General features: G+C 37.5%; 1 protein-coding gene across 4 annotated transcripts in view; it reads left to right on the top strand.

Moving 5' to 3' along the window:
• larp1b (La ribonucleoprotein 1B) overlaps positions 1 to 17,984 on the top strand; it is a 106,042-nt gene that overhangs the window by 32,307 nt on the left and 55,751 nt on the right. For all 4 annotated transcript variants that reach the window (XM_039751705.1, XM_039751703.1, XM_039751706.1 and 1 more), the window contains exon 3: positions 5,816 to 5,875. In XM_039751705.1, coding sequence (XP_039607639.1) covers positions 5,816 to 5,875 — 60 coding nt within the window. The remainder of the gene's footprint in view (positions 1 to 5,815; positions 5,876 to 17,984) is intronic.

Raw genomic sequence — 17,984 nt, 5'->3', positions numbered from 1 at the left:
CTTGATGTTTCTGTAGCTTTATTGGAGTCCACCGGTGGTAAATTTAATTAATTGGACATGATTTAGAAAGGCATACATCTGTCTATAGAAGGTCCCGCAGTTGACAGTTCATGTCAGAGCATAAACCAAGCGTGAAGTCAAAGGAATTGTCTGTAGACCTCCGAGACAGGATTGTCTCGAGGCACAAATCTGGGTAAGGTTACAGAAAAATTTCTGCTGCCTTGAAGGTTCCAATGAGCACAGTGGCCTCCATCATCAGTAAGTGAAAGAAGTTCGAAACCACCAGGACTCTTCCTAGAGCTGGCCAGCCATCTAAACTGAGCGATCGGGGGAGAAGGGCCTTAGTCAGGGAGGTGACCAAGAACCCAATGGTCACTCTGTCAGAGCTCCAGAGGTCCTCTGTGGAGAGAGGAGAACCTTCCAGAAGGACAACCGTTTCTGCAGCAATCCACCAGTCAGGCCTGTATGGTAGAGTGGCCAGATGGAAGCCACTCCTTAGTAAAAGGCACATGGCAGCCCACCTGGAGTTTGCCATAAGGCACCTGAAGGACTCTCAGACCATGAGAAACATATAAAATTATAGTTTAAGTTTTTGCAAAATTTGTTCAATAAAAAGGTTCTATGTTTTGACTGCATCTGTCATGCAATGTGATTCCTTATCTTCATTAGTGCCACCCCCTTGAAAACTTTCACTTCATTGGGGCCATGCAAGCCTGTATTAATACTTGTGTGCACATAAATTTTTTTTTTGCAATTCTCATGACAGTGGAATAGGTTATTCTTAGCCAGTCTACTACAGTAATTGCAGTGGAAAATGTGGTTAACATCCACTTATGCATGGGAAACAAATACCGTTGAATGCCGGGAAACTTGTATAATTTTGAAAAATACCGTGATATAGAATTTTGGTCATACCACCCAGCACTACTCTTGCCACGTGATAAAACAGCTCTGGATCCTGGTTGTCGAACCCCCCAACCCTGGCAGACACGCCGTCCAGTCCCATCCTTCGGAAATGACCATCTGTCCGCCGCAGCCAGGTGTAATGTGGGTGTCCCTTTGGCTTGAACCAGTCACTCGGGTCCTCAATAATGGGGATCCTGCGAGCCAGATCAACCTCCTGGAATCACGCCACATGGCCGTATTGCCGTTACTGACACTCCCTCACAATACAAGACCTTACCCCAACACCCTGTCCATGCAAGCATTGAACAGAGTAGGAGCAAGAACACACTCCTGATGAACCCCAGAATCAACTGGGAAAAACACAGAGGTTCTGCCTCCACTCTGCACAGCACTCACAGTGCCAGTGTATAGGCCGGCCATAATATCCAGCAACCTTGAAGGAATCCCAAAAAGTCTCAGGATGTCCCACAGGGCAGCTGGATCAACTGAGTCAAACACTTTATGATAATTGACACAAAGCTATAAAGAAGCTCTGCTGATATTCATGTTTGCACTCCATGAGAGCCCTCAGTGCCAGGATGCAGTCGATGATAGACTTCTTAGGCATAAAACCAGACTGTTCCAGTCAATGGTAGGTGAGCAAGTGATCACAGATCCTATTGAGGATAACCCTAGCAAGGACCTTTCCCGGAGCGATGTTATCCCTCTCTAGTTGCCAAAATCAAGGTGGTCATCCCTATCTGGAAAGGCAAGGGTGATAAGCCCCATTTTCCAATCAGCGGGGATGACAAAGATTGCTTGCAAGGAGGACAGCCTTACCACCAGCCTGAAGAAGTTCACCACAGAGGAGCAGCTTTAAACAGTTGCTCAAAGTAGCCAGCCCAGTAGGTCTCTACTGCAGTGTCATCCATAAGGACCGTTCTATCAGCAGCCCTGACTGCGACTCTCCCGGTACAGACCAGAGTTGCCATCAAGTGTGCACTGTGACTTCTTTAGCTGATATCCATAGTACCCTGTGAGATGAAACACCTCCTTCTGGGGACACTGGTAACACCAACACAGCACAACCCTGAGCAACCTTCAGAGTCTTGTCACTGAAGGTCTTCCACATCACATTAGGATTCAGCTCCTCATTACTCAATTCTTGGCAAATGTTTGTACTGCTTCTTTTTTTACTGAAGCTTGTAACTCTTGGAGTTGTACTGTTTGAGTTTCTATGGTCTAGTTCTGATTGCTGGGTTTCTTTCTGAAAGGCCAGTTTTGTGCATGCCCTTTCCTTGCATCATGTGGTCTGTTCAGCTGTATCACCTGAGCACTGGGGCAATATAATTCAGTTTGTTGGACACTTATTGAAACCCATTTAAGTGGTGCTCATAGCTGTTAAAATGTAACAGTTGCAATTTCCCATCTTTTGATAGTGAAAAGTATTCTTTTATTTTAGAGCTTTGAAAAAGCTGAGTGAAATTATATAGACATTTTCTTACATATTGTGAGAAAAAAGCAGATCTGTTGCATCACTGGTCTAACATCATACTGGGGAAGAACCCAAAAACGCAAGTATCTGCACAGTGGGCTGGCTATGCACAGCATTGTGAAAGTTTCCTTACCTTGCACAGTGTTTGGCAGGAAGCAAAGCACTGGTAAGGCACTGCTCCACAAAATTAATTTACATCAATAGAGTTACATGTTTGTAAATTATTTCAACATTGAAGGAAAAAGCTACATAAATAATATTTTTTTCACACTATAACATAACATAAAGTGAAGTCTATGCATGCCAGACAACCCCACACCACCACCACCTTCATGTATGTACATAATACAAGCCGTAAAATAAAACCAATATGGTATTTGTAATATCAACTGAGACACAGTGATTTGCTCTGCCTTTCATACCTACAGACAAACTTTATAAAAATAAAACCTTTAAAGTGCACTTATTAAATGTCCTATAAAATAAAAAAAAAAATCCTGTACCAGTTCAAAATATTACTTGTTTTCTAGACTGTGGTACAATGAAAAGCATTTCTATTTACTCTGTAGACACTAGTTTTGATTTCCGCAGATGGGTCATTTTGTGTTTCTGACATGTTCTCGTTATGTCCGCATGGGTATTGATTGTTTTTATTATGGTCAGTCACTATCCAATCATGCAGTCAAGATAGCGTCTTTACAGCTTGTTGGTGCATCGTCAGAAAAATTTTTGTGACTTTTTATTTCTTATTAATGTAGCTTACCATGCTTTCATTCATGTCATGTCATGACACAAAGGAACATCTTGCTTTTATCATGTTTAGAAGTGACTTCTTTTTTTATCTACACTTTTAAAGCATTTTCACAATTTTTTTTTTACTGCCAGAAGCAGAGACCCAGAAGTGCACATTTGCGTGTCTGAAATTTTTTTTCCTTCTCACAAAAACAACTACCAATTGGTAAGCTATCCACCAATTTGTCAGTAGCATATTTCGAGTGAAATCAATCCAGTTCTAATTTGTTGCTGATATAAACTGGTGCATGACTAATAACTATCCTTCCCGATCTCTTTGTTAGGCTTCAGCTGCCTTCACATCCAGCCTGATCATCCATCTGTTCTTTTTGAGAGCAATAATGTCCGTTACAAATCACTCCTGTATGACCAAAGTTAAGCTTGATGAAAAGAGTCCTGCAGTCTAATAGAGGGGAAAAGGGACAGAAAAGTAATACTATTTTACTAATGTAATAGAACATAGATAGCAATTTTAAGCTGAATTGTGAACATGTAATTTTGTACATACTGTATTTTCAGTCCTGTATGTTCACCAGCCATTTAAACATTTTCATGCATTTTTTTGTAGACCTCTATCTAATAAAGTGGCTAATTGAAATGGCAGAGTGGTACTGTGGCACATCTGACTGATACACTGCACCCCTGCCTGCTCTAAGAGAAGTGTGGTCAATTCAGGAGGGAGTGTGACTTGTGCTCAAGAAATGAACCATTCTGAGGAGAACAGGCATGAAGAACAGGCATGAAGAACTGGCTTAGAGTGTTAACTGTTGCATCTCTTAGTGGTCACTCATCTTGTTAAGTGCACTTTGATGGAGTGACTTTTAGTTATCATAAGCTTGACATTTGTATCTGCTCATGGGCAGCCTCACATAACCACTTTTTTTTCAAACCAAGGAGTCCATTAAACAACGTGGAATAAACTTGTGAATAATTAGTAAATTTATTATGAAATAAACAAAATCTTCTGGCAAGAAGCAGACCTGCTGAGCACGCTATGAAGAATCAGAACAGACCACAGGAAAACATAAAAGATAAACAATGAATGATGTCGTAAAGTTGGTTAATAATTCGTAACTTAAAGCACATTTTATTTAGAATTTAGTGTGTTTTCTGCGGTGGGTTGGCTTCCTGCCTTGCATCCTGTGTTGGCTGGGATTGGCTCCAGCAGACCCCCGTGGCCCTGTGTTCGGATTCAACGGGTTGGAAAATGGATGGATTTAGTGTGTTTTCATTTTGATGATTTCAAATGTGACAGAATTTTTTAAAAACCTAAAACTGTAACCTAATTGCTGGTGTGAAACAGTACATCTGTTTGAATGAATGTTGTAAAGAAGTGCTTTATATTTGTTTTGATGCCTTATAAAAATCAAACACATCTTAGTTCTGTTATTCCATTGTTTTTTCTTGCAACATATGTATGTATGTATTCTCCCGTGAAAAGTTTGAGCTTTCTTGTAGGAACTGAACACAGTTATCAGTAATTATGTAGCCATGTATATATTAAAATGTTGCATGCCTAAATTATTTTTGCACCCCGGTTTAAACAGCAAAAGCAATTTATCAAGAGATATAAATATTAACATACCAAGGATCTCCTGTTGTTCATGGTCAGCTCTGACCAGACTTGAATCAAAAACATTTTAAAGAAAGATGTACTCCATGGGGTTTATGTGTTAAATGAACTGCAAACGCAGTCTGTCATCTGGGCTGCTAAGCACATCTGTCTCTTCACACAGTATGTTTCTACATACCTAAGGCAGGCATATGCATATATTTCTTCTTGGACACAATACAATGTAATCCTTACTCCCACTGACTAAAAAAAATCAGTATAAGATAAACAAAGGACATTGATATTACATTTTGCATTACATGCAACAGATGAACGAGGATGTTAAGTATTTTTCTATAGTTCTGAATGGTAACATGCAATTCAGTACACTTGCCCTTCTGTTAGAGATACATTTCCTATAGATGAACTGTAGTATTAAAAGTTGTTATAAGATAGGTCACAAGGTGAAACTGCAGTATTATAGCAGTCAACACACAAACTACACAGAATACTTAAGTTGAAAGTATTTAAGTGTGAGCACTCTCTTTGGTTTACTGAAGTATTTTTTTGTGGTATGAGAAAGAGCCTTGGTTGCCGAAGTGTCTTTAATGCTAGCTGTTGGAACTGACTTAACAATAAAAAAAAAGTGATTACTGACTTCTGTATTATCTTTTAATTAGGTTGTAGCCTTTCATTCCCGGCTTCAGTAGGAGCACATTGTTGTTCATGTGGCTGTTAACTGCAGTGCTGGTTTAATTTCAGGAAAAGACATGAATTGTGACACCCACCCACTCCTAATCTTAATTAAATAAAAGGGGCTCTTTAAAAGATTGTTTTATACCTCTTCATTACCCTGATAATTTATTTTGAAACCTTTATGTTAACCATGGCACTGAGTAATAATTTAAATAGGTGACACAGCATGAAAGGTAAAGAAAAGATGATCAGGTGACACCTAAATGCAAATTGCAGGTGTGTTTATCAGAGAGAAGGGCAAATAATGAGATTATTGTGAATTACAGGCATGTTTAACAATGATATCACTTGTTTATAAAAAATATAACTAAACAATACATATCTATCAATTGCAGGCAAGTGATTTCAGTGACATCACAAATTGGCCCACTCCAGCTGAAATTGCAAACAAAGAGGTAAGTGGGGATCCTAATTAAGGATTGATTTTCTGGTATCCTTTTTTTAACAAATCAGCAATGTGGTGTTCATCATTTAGACTCTTTACTGCTATGGATTACATCCTGGCATCCATTATATTCATTTTGACTTAAAAATGTTTATAAATTATAGTTTGTTTAATTTTACAAATTTATGCTTGTCAGATTTTTTGTATAATTTTTACTTAAATTGATTATCTTTATACCTTACAGAACAATGAATGTATTTGTTGCTAATGCCAGTGATAGTGGAACTGTCAAACATGCAGCAGAAATATAGTACAGTTTGAGAGGTGATCCATGCCAGAATTAAGATTTACAATGCAGATATTGTCATGGTCCGGCCAGGACGCCAATATTGTGGAAAGACTGGGGAAAGAGCGTATTTAGGGCATTGTCTTTTGTAGGGCACTAGAGGGCAGCCCCCTGGGTTGCTGTGGCACCACAGATTGCTGCAGGGCATACTGGAAGTTGGACTTTGCTGCAGCGCTGTTGGGTTCTGTGGATGCCACCAGGGGGGCATGCAGTGCTGCAGAACCATAACTTGGGCTTTCACCACACCTGGAAGAGATTCCAGACCTTGCTGACGAGCCACCTGGAGCATTCCCAGATGCAGCTAATAAGGCGCTGCCTAAGAGCGAGGGAGAGGGGAGAAAGTGTGCTTTGGTGCCGTTTCTAGTGCTTGCTGTGCTGTGCTCAATAGGTGGTAAATGAGGAAAAGAGTTTCCCATGGAAAAATAAAAAATGTGCATGCTGAAATTGTTCTCTATCTGCCTGTGTCAGATTTGGGGACCTGTGCAAACAATGATCATTTGACATAAAGTTCCTGAAGTTCCTCATTTGTTTATGGAGGTTGTTATGGAAACATCTTCCCAAGATACATCTTCTTCAACGTGGTGGCACATGATGAGTGAATAAAATATACAGTATACAGTATGTGCTGCTATATGCACATTTATAACAGTATTTACAGAAAAGTTATTGAGCATAAATTATGCATGGTTATTTTAAAAGACAGATTTTTCAGGATATGGACGAATGATCACTCAGTTATGTTAATATGTTTAAAGAAAAAAAATGCATTTTACAACAACTTCAGACATATGGCAAGCTGTCGGCTATGTATAAATGATCGTTACTAGAGATGATTAACTCATTATGTCCCTATTCGGTTCTGCTTACTTGTCACTCTCTACATGCCTGTTTTGCATCATATGATGATACTTCAATATAAAAGTAATACAAATAATAATAAGATCTTTTCATGTAAGATGAGTTATAGTCTTTGGTTGAGACTCACTCATCTAACTTAGCACTGATGATTATGTAAAGAACATGATTTGTAAATAGCTACAATAAAATTGTTTTGCCTTTTTTAGAATAATTAATAACATGATATGTCATCAATTGCAATTCAAATGCAGTGTTTTAGTCATTATGAGACAGTCATATTGTTTACTGTGTGTTTCATTTACAGGAGTACATTTAACTGACGTTCTCCCTGTAGCTCCAGTTTTACCTTTTAATTGAATTATAGAAATGTCAGTACATGTAAAAAAGATAAGTTAATAAAAACAGTCAATTTTCTATCTTGTACAAATGAAGGTTAAGAGATCTCATACTGAAACAAATCATGCTTTCTTAGTCTCATACCAATAACTGAAATAAACTATTCTTTATGTGACAAAACAAATACACCATCTAAGAGAAATAAGTTGAATTGTAAACCTAAGCAACACCAAAGCTGACAGGTGAATCATCATATTTCATAACCCTTGTATATTCAAAATGGACGAGAAGTTGAAATCTTTGGGAAATTAATAATAGTATTATTTCTTTTTTAATTCATTATCCTGGAAGTCACTGACAATTTTCGCCAAACAACTAAACTTTCTAAAAATATATAACTAGAGATGCACTATATATCGGGAACTGTATTGTTATCAGCCGATGTTCATTAAAAATGACAACATCGAAATCGGTCAGATGTGTACATTTTAACCAATACAGCCAACCGATATAATTCAGGCTTGTCAACACTGTCAGTTCACTAAATAATAAAATGTTGTTTTCATTGTTCGGCGAGGCAGACATTAAGCTGCAGAAAAACATGGATGCAAGTGTAGCACCTTGCACTCACAAAAAAAAAAAAACGCTATGGGGTTTCCTAGTTTTGCTGACAGGAGCACTAAGCGCATTATTTATTCATTGGGCAGATATCGTTAGTAAAGCAGTATGTCAGCCATGTGGTCATATTTTTCTTTGAAAAAGAAACTTTATCTTCCTGTCTGCTCTACCTGCAAAAATTAGATAACGCAAGGAGGCTGCAGAATTAAATCTTTCAATACCACAAATGTAATTACCCATCCACCATAATGAATTATACGTGGAATTTCTAGCAGCTAATGCTACCAAAATGAAAGTTAAGTCAGATGCTACCAGGGTCACTAGCGGTAGCCTTATATAGCAAATCCTTCAAAACTTAAAGACGTTTCCTCAAGACAGCGCCAGAGCTAAAGGCATAACAACTAATATATAGGAAATGATCGCACTTGATGACCAGCCTTTTTCCCTAGTTGAGGACGAGGGATTTCGTTGGTTACTGCATCATTTAGAACCTCGGTAAATTCTTCTAAGCCGGCGATACTTTGCAGATGTCTCACTGCCTACATTATATGATGTGATTGCTACTCATATCCACATGCTTTTAAGAAACAATGCCACCAGCATTAGCTTCACTACAGATATGTGGAGCCCCAGAGGTTAACCCCATGAGTATGTTAAGTCTAACAGCACACTGAATTGATGACAGTTTGGAGTCAAAAACAGTGTTGTTGCATGCTAAAGAGTTCTCCTGTTCTCATTCTGCAACGTTTATCACACAAGCTTTCGATTCCATGTTGGCGAAGTGGAACATTTCAAAAAGTAATGTGCACGTTGTGTTTCGTGACATTGCTCACAATATGGCAAAAGCTATGGGAAAAAAAGCGGTATTAAAAGTTTAAGCTGCATGGCTCACACTTTGTAGCTTGCTGTAAATTGGGGCTTATTGAGCCAGAGATGCATCTCTGACTGTGTTGCCATTGGGAGACGGAATAGTTCCTCATTTTAAGCACTCACAGCTCGCTATTTTGCGGCTGAGAGAAATACAAACAGACCTTGGTACTCCAACAAGAATGCTTCAGCAGGACACCCCTGCTCATTGGAACAGCATGTATTATATGCTGGAAAGTCTTATGGATCAGAAGTGCACTCTTGCACACTATGGTGCTGAATACGAGCTTCCAGCCTCTCTTACGGTGCATCAGTGGGGACTTGTTGAAAATATGATTGCTCTATTCGAACCATTCGAGCAACTTACTAAAGACATAAGTGCGCATTCATCTACAATTGCGGACGTGATTCCGTCTGTTGAAGTGCTTACGTGTCTGCTTATAATTTGTGGCAAGACAGACGGGGTTCAGACAGCCACTATACTATCTATCTACTGTGCATGATCCACAGTACAAATATCGATTTTTTGCCCAAGATACCAAAAAAACAAGTGCAAGAAGCACTTCAGAAACAACTTGTTGAGATGTCAGCTGGTGAAGGAGATGATGAAAGCAACAGAGAACCACAAGAGAAAAAGGTTTGCACTCTGAGAGATGTTGCAGCTTCATTGCTGGAGATGTATGCAGAAATTCTTGAAGAAAATTTGTATGTGGCTGCAAAACCACACTCGACTGCCACCGAGGTAAAATAACAGAATTATAAAATTAACAATAATCATACTAATTATGTTGACCAGATGTCCTGAATGGGGGAAAAAAAACACTGTTACGGATTTTTTTTTTTAACACAAACCATACACTGCAGCTTCCAAATACCCAATCAGAATCATTGTGTATTTACCAGAAACTCACAGTAAGCACTGCGAGGCGGCTTGCAGGGACTGTGTGTATAACTTAAGAGTGCAAGGCAAACTGCTCCACAAACATTAGCTGAGAAGAAAAGGAACATGTTAACAGCATCACCTCGCTTTTTTCATCAGGTTTTTACAATTTATGTTTGCCAGATTGCAACTGTCATTGCAGCGGTGCAGTTTGTGAGTTTTTCCATTGTAGATAGTTGAGTCGCTGTGGAAAATTAGTGGAGGAATTTAATATAATGAGCACTTGGCAAAAAGGAGGAACAGGTTAACCTACATGGTAGAATGCAGCTTCGAGTTTTGTACCTTGTGAAAGATGTGTCTACTGTGTCTAAACTGTAAAAGATTTTAAGACAAGATTTATTCCAGTTTTAATGTAAGCATTACTTTAAAACAAAATCACCCTGAAATATACAGCAGTCTCAACATTTCAAAGCACACCTGTGTTACAAAGTGTTTCATTTTGGAACAGCTTGTGCTGTATCTCTTTAAAGTGCATCTGCATCTGATCAACCTAATAATATTTTTTTTTATTATTATTGTTATAATATAGGGTAAACGTTTGTAAACTTTTTTTCTCAGCTGAATAACTATCTCAGCGAGCCCCACGTCTCCAAAAATAACTGCGCCCTCCAGTATTGGAAAAGCAATGCAGCCTGTCTCCCAACGTTGGCCAAGGCAGCGATCAAGTACCTATCAGCACCTTGTACCAGTGTAGACAGTTAACGCCTTTTTTCAGCTTTGTCAAATATAGTAAATGAAAACAGAAACAGGTTTGCTGGTGAAAAGGCAGAAATGCTTCTTTTTGTTAAAAAAAAAAAAACTACCATTTGTACCTTTTAAAAAAAGCCAACTTAAGCCCAGGGTTACTGGCCTCATTGTACCATTTATTTTAGTTTTACTTAAAGTAATATATGTCTGACTATAGCACAAAGAATATGCTTTCATTTTTTTGTTAATATACCCAATGCCATGTTATGTAATGGCATGGTGTCTTGAAGTGCTCAAGTTACTCAGAATGTGTATGTTAAGCATATTTCTGTGCATAATCTGAAGTATTTTTTCTATAGGGATGAGCCATATCTTGCTCTTTTTCCCCAGCATAAAGTACTGGCTACTTATAGAGCATAAAGAGCAAGTTAATAAAAAGTTAATCTCTGTTTCACATACTACTGTTGTTTCTTTGATAATGCCTAATATATTTTCAGCATACCTAAAACATTCATACCTGAAGTAAATAAAAAAAAATATATATCAGCCATCGGTGATCGGTATTGGCAACGATGGACAAAAACATATCGGTTATTGGTATTGCCCAGAATTTCCATATTGGTGCATCACTATATATAACCATATATGATTTATTTCAAACACCTCCAAACAGACACCAAAAGCATTTGTTTACAGCGATTATTAAAAGAATCTTGGAATTGTTTTTCAGCCATGTACTTAGCAGTAACCTTCCCCTTATTACATTTGAAACGTGTGTGTGTGTGTATATATATATATATATACACACACTACCAGTTGAAGTTTTTGTTTTGTAATCCAGTGAATAACTTAAAATGGTACAAAAGTTACGAAAGTTAGCAAATACACTGCCAAAAGTTATTCAAAAAGACATTTTTCAAGAAACAAGTAATGGGTTATCAACTAATAGATTTTTGCAGAAATGTTAAATAAGCCTTAAGAGTTGATGCAAGCAGTTCCTAGTTTTGTTTATTACTTTCAAGTAAACTGTAAAGTCAGTAGAGTTTAAGTAAACTCTACTGTCTGTAGAGAAGCAGGGACAGAAAAAAAGTGTGTTGCTACATCCTCTGAAGCCTTTGGAAAATATTGTACTGTATATACTGCTATCATAATGGCAAGAAAAAAATCAATTAACAAATGAAGACAGAACAGACCATTATAGCCCTTAATAGTGTACAGTTGGTCTATTCTTTAGATAAAATGCAAAGAAAGCCAAGGTGTCAGTGAGTACAATTTCTTACTCCATCAAAAACAACTAGGAAACTGGAGGAGATAGGTGTGATAGGCTCCTCACTGGACAACATCAGTGTAGTATCCATATCTCCAATTGTTTATTTGTTCTGTGCTTTAACTTCAGAGTGCATTGAAGGTTTGTGACAGTTCCCAGTTCAGTCAAGCCTCTTTTTTCTTATTTTACAAATTTAACAATGGCTTTCTTAATGCCACCCAACCTGTTAGACCTGCACCTTGACCTCTTCTCGTCATAGTTAAGCTATTGTTGAAGCTTTTCTCCTTTGAGGCACCTTTCATGCAAGCTTTTGTCTGTCAGAAACTTGTCTCCTGATTTTGTGTTGCCTTTGGGTCATTTCTGTATAACTGTGAAAACTACAATTTTTTTTTTTACTATTGAGAGTTTGCATCATTTCAGGTTATTCACTGCTGAACTTGAGCTGCTTACATTTCAAGGAAAATGGGGGTCTTCTAAAACTGTTGACTGGTTATATATACAGTGTATATTAAAGTGTGCTTGAAAGTTTGTGAACCCTTTAGAATTTTCTATATTTCTGCATAAATATGACATAAACATCATCAGATTTTCACTCAAGTCCTAAAAGTAGATAAAGAGAAACCAGTTAAACAAATGAGACAAAAATATTATACTTGGTCATTTATTTATTGAGGAAAATGATCGAATATTACATATTTGTGAGTGGCAAAAGTATGTGAACCTTTGCTTTCAGTATCTTGTGTGACACCCCACCCTTGCAGCAATAACTGCAACTAAATGTTTCCAGTAACTTTTGATCATTCCTGCCAACCGGCTTGGAGGAATTTTAGCCCATTCCTCTGTACAGAACAGCTTCAACTCTGGGATGTTGGTGGGTTTCCTCATATTATCTGCTCGCTTCTGGTCCTTCCACAACATTTCGATTGGATTAAGGTCAGGACTTTGACTTGGCCATTCCAAAACATTAACTTTATATTCTTCAACCATTCTTTCGTAGAACGACTTGTGTACTTAGGGTCGTTGTCTTGCTGCATGACCCACCTTCTCTTGAGATTCAGTTCATGGACAGATGCCCTGACATTTTCCTTTAGAATTTTCTGATATAATTCAGGCAAGCCGTCCTGGCCCAGATGCAGCAAAACAGGCCCAAACCATGATACTACCACCACCATGTTTCACAGATGGGATAGGGTTCTTATGCTGGAATGCAGTGTTTTCCTTTCTCCGAACGTAACGTTTTTCATTTAAACCAAAAGTTCTATTTTGGTCTCATCCGTCCATAAAACATTCTTCCAATAGCCTTCTGGTTTGTCTACATGATCTTTAGCAAACTGCAGAAAGCAGCAATGTTTTTTTTGGAGAGCAGTGACTTTCTCCTTGCAACCCTGCCATGCACACCATTGTTGTTCAGTGTTCTCCTGATGGTGGACTCATGAACATGAACATTGGCCAATGTGAGCAAGGCCTTCATTTGCTTAGAAGTTACCCTGGCGTCCTTTGTGACCTCGCTGACTATTACACGCCTTGCTTTTGGAGTGATCTTTGTTGGTCGACCACTCCTGGGTAGGGCAACAATGGTCTTGAATTCCCCCATTTGTACACAATCTGTCAGACTGTGGATTGGTGGAGTCCAAACTCTTTAGAGATGGTTTTGTAACCTTTTCCAGCCTAATGAGCATCAACAACTCTTTGCTGAGGTCCTCAGAAATCTCCTTCGTTCGTGCCATGAAACACTTCCACAAACGTGTTGTGAAGAGCAGACTTTGATAGATCCCTGTTCTTTAAATAACACAGGGTGCCCACTCACACCTGATTGTCATCCCATTGATTGAAAACACCTGACTCTAATTTCACCTTCAAACTAACTGCTAATCCTAGAGGTTCACATACTTTTGCCACTCACAAATATGTAATTTTCTATCATTTTCCTCAATAAATAAATGACCAAGTATAATATTTTTGTCTCATTTGTTTAACTGGTTTCTCTGTATCTACTTTTAGGACGTGAGTGAAAATCTGATGATGTTTTAGGTCATATTTATGCAGAAATATAGAAAATTCTCAAGGGTTCACAAACTTTCAAGCACAACTGTAAATATGTGTGTGTGTGTGTGTGTGTGTATTTAAATATTTCATTACAAAGAACATCCAGATGACATAGTCTATTTTTGGAGAAGCATATAGAGTGGAAGAATTCAAATGCTGCTCTTAACTGAGGTAATTCGACTTTTTTGTCATTATTATTCAATATTATTTTTTTACCAAAAACATTTAAAATAAAAAAAATATATATTATTATCAACAATTCATCAGGCACAGTTTATAAGTAACAGATTGCAGGTTTTGTTTTTGAAATATTAAAGTAAGTTAGTTACGCATTGTCCTTATTTTTAATATTTTTTGTATAAGACAGATTACCTGTGATGTGTGCATGACAGATAAGCTTGTTGTAAAACATACATTGTAAATTGTATTTATGTGCACTTGCCCTGCTCGGGGATTGGCAACATAAATTCGGTGAAAATGTCCTACTTTGCCTGTCATCTGATTCCACCTTTGAATAGTAAAGGTATAATTTTTTTCTGACAGCAGTCAAGATGATTAGTGGCTGATGGTTAGCATTTTACTAGAATAAAGCGAAAAATTTTAAAGCACAAGAACAGTTTATCACAATCTCTAATATTAATAAGTGAAGACGGTCTTCTACACTGGGACAGAGCAATTTTAGTTTAGTTAAATTAGTGTGAAAATATAGAAACAACAGAGGTGAGAATCATCTCTATTTTTAGAAGGAAAATAGGAAAAAGAATATTTCAAGGTGCATCAAAATGTACAGTGTAAGATTTATCCAGAATTGTTTGGTAACAGGAATAACGGTGTTCCACAACTGTACAAGAAATAACTTTTGGGCCAAAACTGGAAAGCTGCTCTGTTTTCCATTCAAAAGATAGATTTCAGTACATTTGTCATCTTTTCACATGGAACAGAATAATCACAACAATGTTAACCTGTGATTTCCAGTTCCTCACCCACGTTGAATATGCAAAGGATTCTAAATACGGTGGTCTACCTGTCAGTTTTCAATGATCTTTACGCTTAAAATCTCTTAGGCTTATTGAAGTTGTTGATACCCAATTTACAGTGGGATTTTAGTAAGAAATGTTTTTGTCTACTCTGCTTGAAGACAGATCACCTTTTTTAACTCATCTTTTCATATACATTAACACTTATATAATTTGATTGAAAAGTAAATTGGGAGGTTCTAGGAAGTGTGTGTGTGTGTGTGTGTTTTACCTTGTTGAGGAATCATGTAAATAAAGTGCATTTTAACTAGCATCAGTATCTGTGTCATAATAGCTAAGACATTTTATTGGAATAAAAATTGCAATATATATATATATATTGGGTTTTTTGCATGATATTTCATTCTTCTCCTAAGACTTGGAGCACAGATAAGTTAGCAGAACAGAATTTGAGATATCACAAATTAATCATCTCCACTAACAATCATTAACACAACAGAGACAGGTCTCCATCAGGGCAACAAGTAGTAAAAATGCAAATATAAATGCTTAAAATGCTACCAGCACATATTAATTTTTGTTCACTCATCACGTGCCGCCACGCTGAACAAGATGCATCATGGAAAGTGGTTTGAAAATTGAATTACTTGTTAGTGTTCTGTCTAATCCTGCTAAACTGGAGCAATCGTATCCCATCAAACATAACACAATGGGAAAAGGATGTCTGGTTTTACTTGAAAATAGAAAAACAAATCTAATTTAACTTTATTAAAATAAGTAACCGTTCTAATGTCCTTTACCATATGTTAGGTTGTGGATTATTAATGTTGTTCTCAATTAATTGAGCTTTCTGAACTATTACTAACATTTTAGGCACTTGAGTGATAGCTTAAAATTAAGTGATCCTCCATATTCTTCTGTTCTCTGGATAGCTTTGGAGTGGGGGTGTCTGGTCTGTTTTGAAAAAAAGATACAGTAATGTACATCATACTGACATATTATCCCTAAAATCAATACTTTATCAAGCTGATTTGGTAACAAGCACTTGTTACAAGTAATTGAGGTGCAGATTGTTAGCAGCAGCACATAAATTGCATAAATAGATTAGGAGTACATGTACTTTCCAGAGACCACTCTTAGTCACATATCAGGTCAAGCAGGTCACACAGTATGTGAGTTAGCAATTTAATTGCCTGGGGGAAAAATGGGAGTCTGGTCGTATAGAATCAAATACTCCTAGATAATGATACCACTTTTTCTTTTTTTTTCACCTTTCTCAGTGTTTGTTGTCATAGGAATTCTCATGTTTTATGTAGGGCAGGGACATCCTTTCAGTTGAGAAAAAAAAGCATTGTGATACTTCAGTGCCAGTTGGCTTTAATAGTTACTTGTCATACTGTATATTTTCCCTGACATTAAAAGACATGAATGTGCATTGTTAAATCTTTTGCTGTTTAGTTGGTTGTCTATCTTTACAGTCACTAGATATAAAGTGGCAGGACTTACTATTAAAAAAAGTAAGATATGTACATGCTAAAGTGAATTTGACCTTAATGAAAGCATTATAGAATCTGAAAATACTAAAATCAACAGTTTTGAAAAAATTGTAATTTCATGAATTAATCAACTTATATGGTGATGGTATCAGTTTATTACAGAAACCTCGCAATCAGATTCACGTAGAAGCCTCATCACAGGCCAAACTTTGTCAGGACTACAGCCGAAAGACCAGATTGGGATTTGCACAAAAGTGCAGGGATTAGCCAGTAAAGTCCTAGAACCAACTGTTAATTGAGAGATTGGCAAAGAGAATGTCACAGTACTGTAATTGCAAAGTGAACATATGAATAAAGGCACAAATACCAGAAGTTGTAATGCATACAACTTAATCTTGAGAAAATGTATAGTTAATGTAGTTGTATGGTTTGGGCATGAATGACCACCGTCAGAACTGTCTTGCTCATCTTCATTAATGATGTAGATACATATTGCAGTAGCAGAATAACTTCAGAATTGTACTGGCACATCCTTCCTAATTACGTGCTGTGGACGCTAGGGGTCGCTGTTGCACTTTAGGGTCAGATGAAGATTTATAATTTTTTTTCAGCCTGGAAGTACTTCTGTTCTTCCGTCCTCGGGAGTACTTCCGGGCTACAGGGAAAATAAAAATCTCCGTGTCTCCCTGCAGCATCCCACGATGGCACCCAGCAGGGCTTTGAAGCTGAACTCCATCTCCCATTGTATCCTGTGGGAATCTGGGGCACCTCCATGCTGCAGGGAAGATGCCGTCTAGCGGCCTGGATGTGTCGGCCGGGATGAGTGCATGAAAGTATTTTCAGAAATCATCACTAGTGCTGCTTCATAATGTAGCAAGTAGTGATTTGCAGGATAAAGCTTTGTGAAGCAACAAAACAGTTCAGCAAAGCAGTGTTAATTGTTTTGAGGTTTTAAAGCATTTAACACCCATCTCTCCAGCGACACTTCTTAGCCAATTGTATAAAAATTAAAAATGCAAATATATAACTATTGGTATATGGGGCGGTAAATACTTTAGAATCTGTAATTGTGGTTTTGAACTTGAAGGTTTAAAAATATAAAAAGAAAAAAACACTCAGCCTTTATATTTTCATCTGTTTTATTAAAAAAAAACTATTTATTATGCATATGTGTTTTAAGAGTAGGTGTAGATTTGTATACCCAGCTGCTCCTTGTTACATGTACTCAAGTGGTTCTTCATGTTGACTCCTGTATGAATTGGTCATGTTTCTTTTCTTCTACAAGGTGGCTCTAAGACCTTTTGTGTCAAGAGTGGTACCGCATGCCTTTTTTTGTCCTGAAACTGCCACAAATTCTCTGTAGAAGAAGATGTTGCTGATGAAACAGTACATATCAACTGCAGATTTTAAAACATGAAATAATAAAAATGCATATCATGCAGAGTGTTGTGCCTGTGGGGTCTGGTAAAGACTGCATCACTGAGTCACATTCTTAGGATGGGTGTCTCTCAGCCATTTTGATGTGGCTGGGCTTGGCAGTCCCAATACTTTTGCATCTTAGTTATAGCATAGTGGCAAGGATGAGCTCCTGGATGGATTCAGAACATTTCCACTTGCAAAAACCTTCCATTGTATCAGTGGGAATTATCTCAATTTAGCTTATACATAAACACTAAGACAC

Source organism: Polypterus senegalus, chromosome 4, assembly GCF_016835505.1.
Source record: "Polypterus senegalus isolate Bchr_013 chromosome 4, ASM1683550v1, whole genome shotgun sequence".
Classification (NCBI taxonomy): Eukaryota; Metazoa; Chordata; class Cladistia; order Polypteriformes; family Polypteridae; genus Polypterus; species Polypterus senegalus.
Note: the sequence above shows the minus strand (reverse complement) of the source record. Positions and strands in the feature narration are given on the sequence as shown.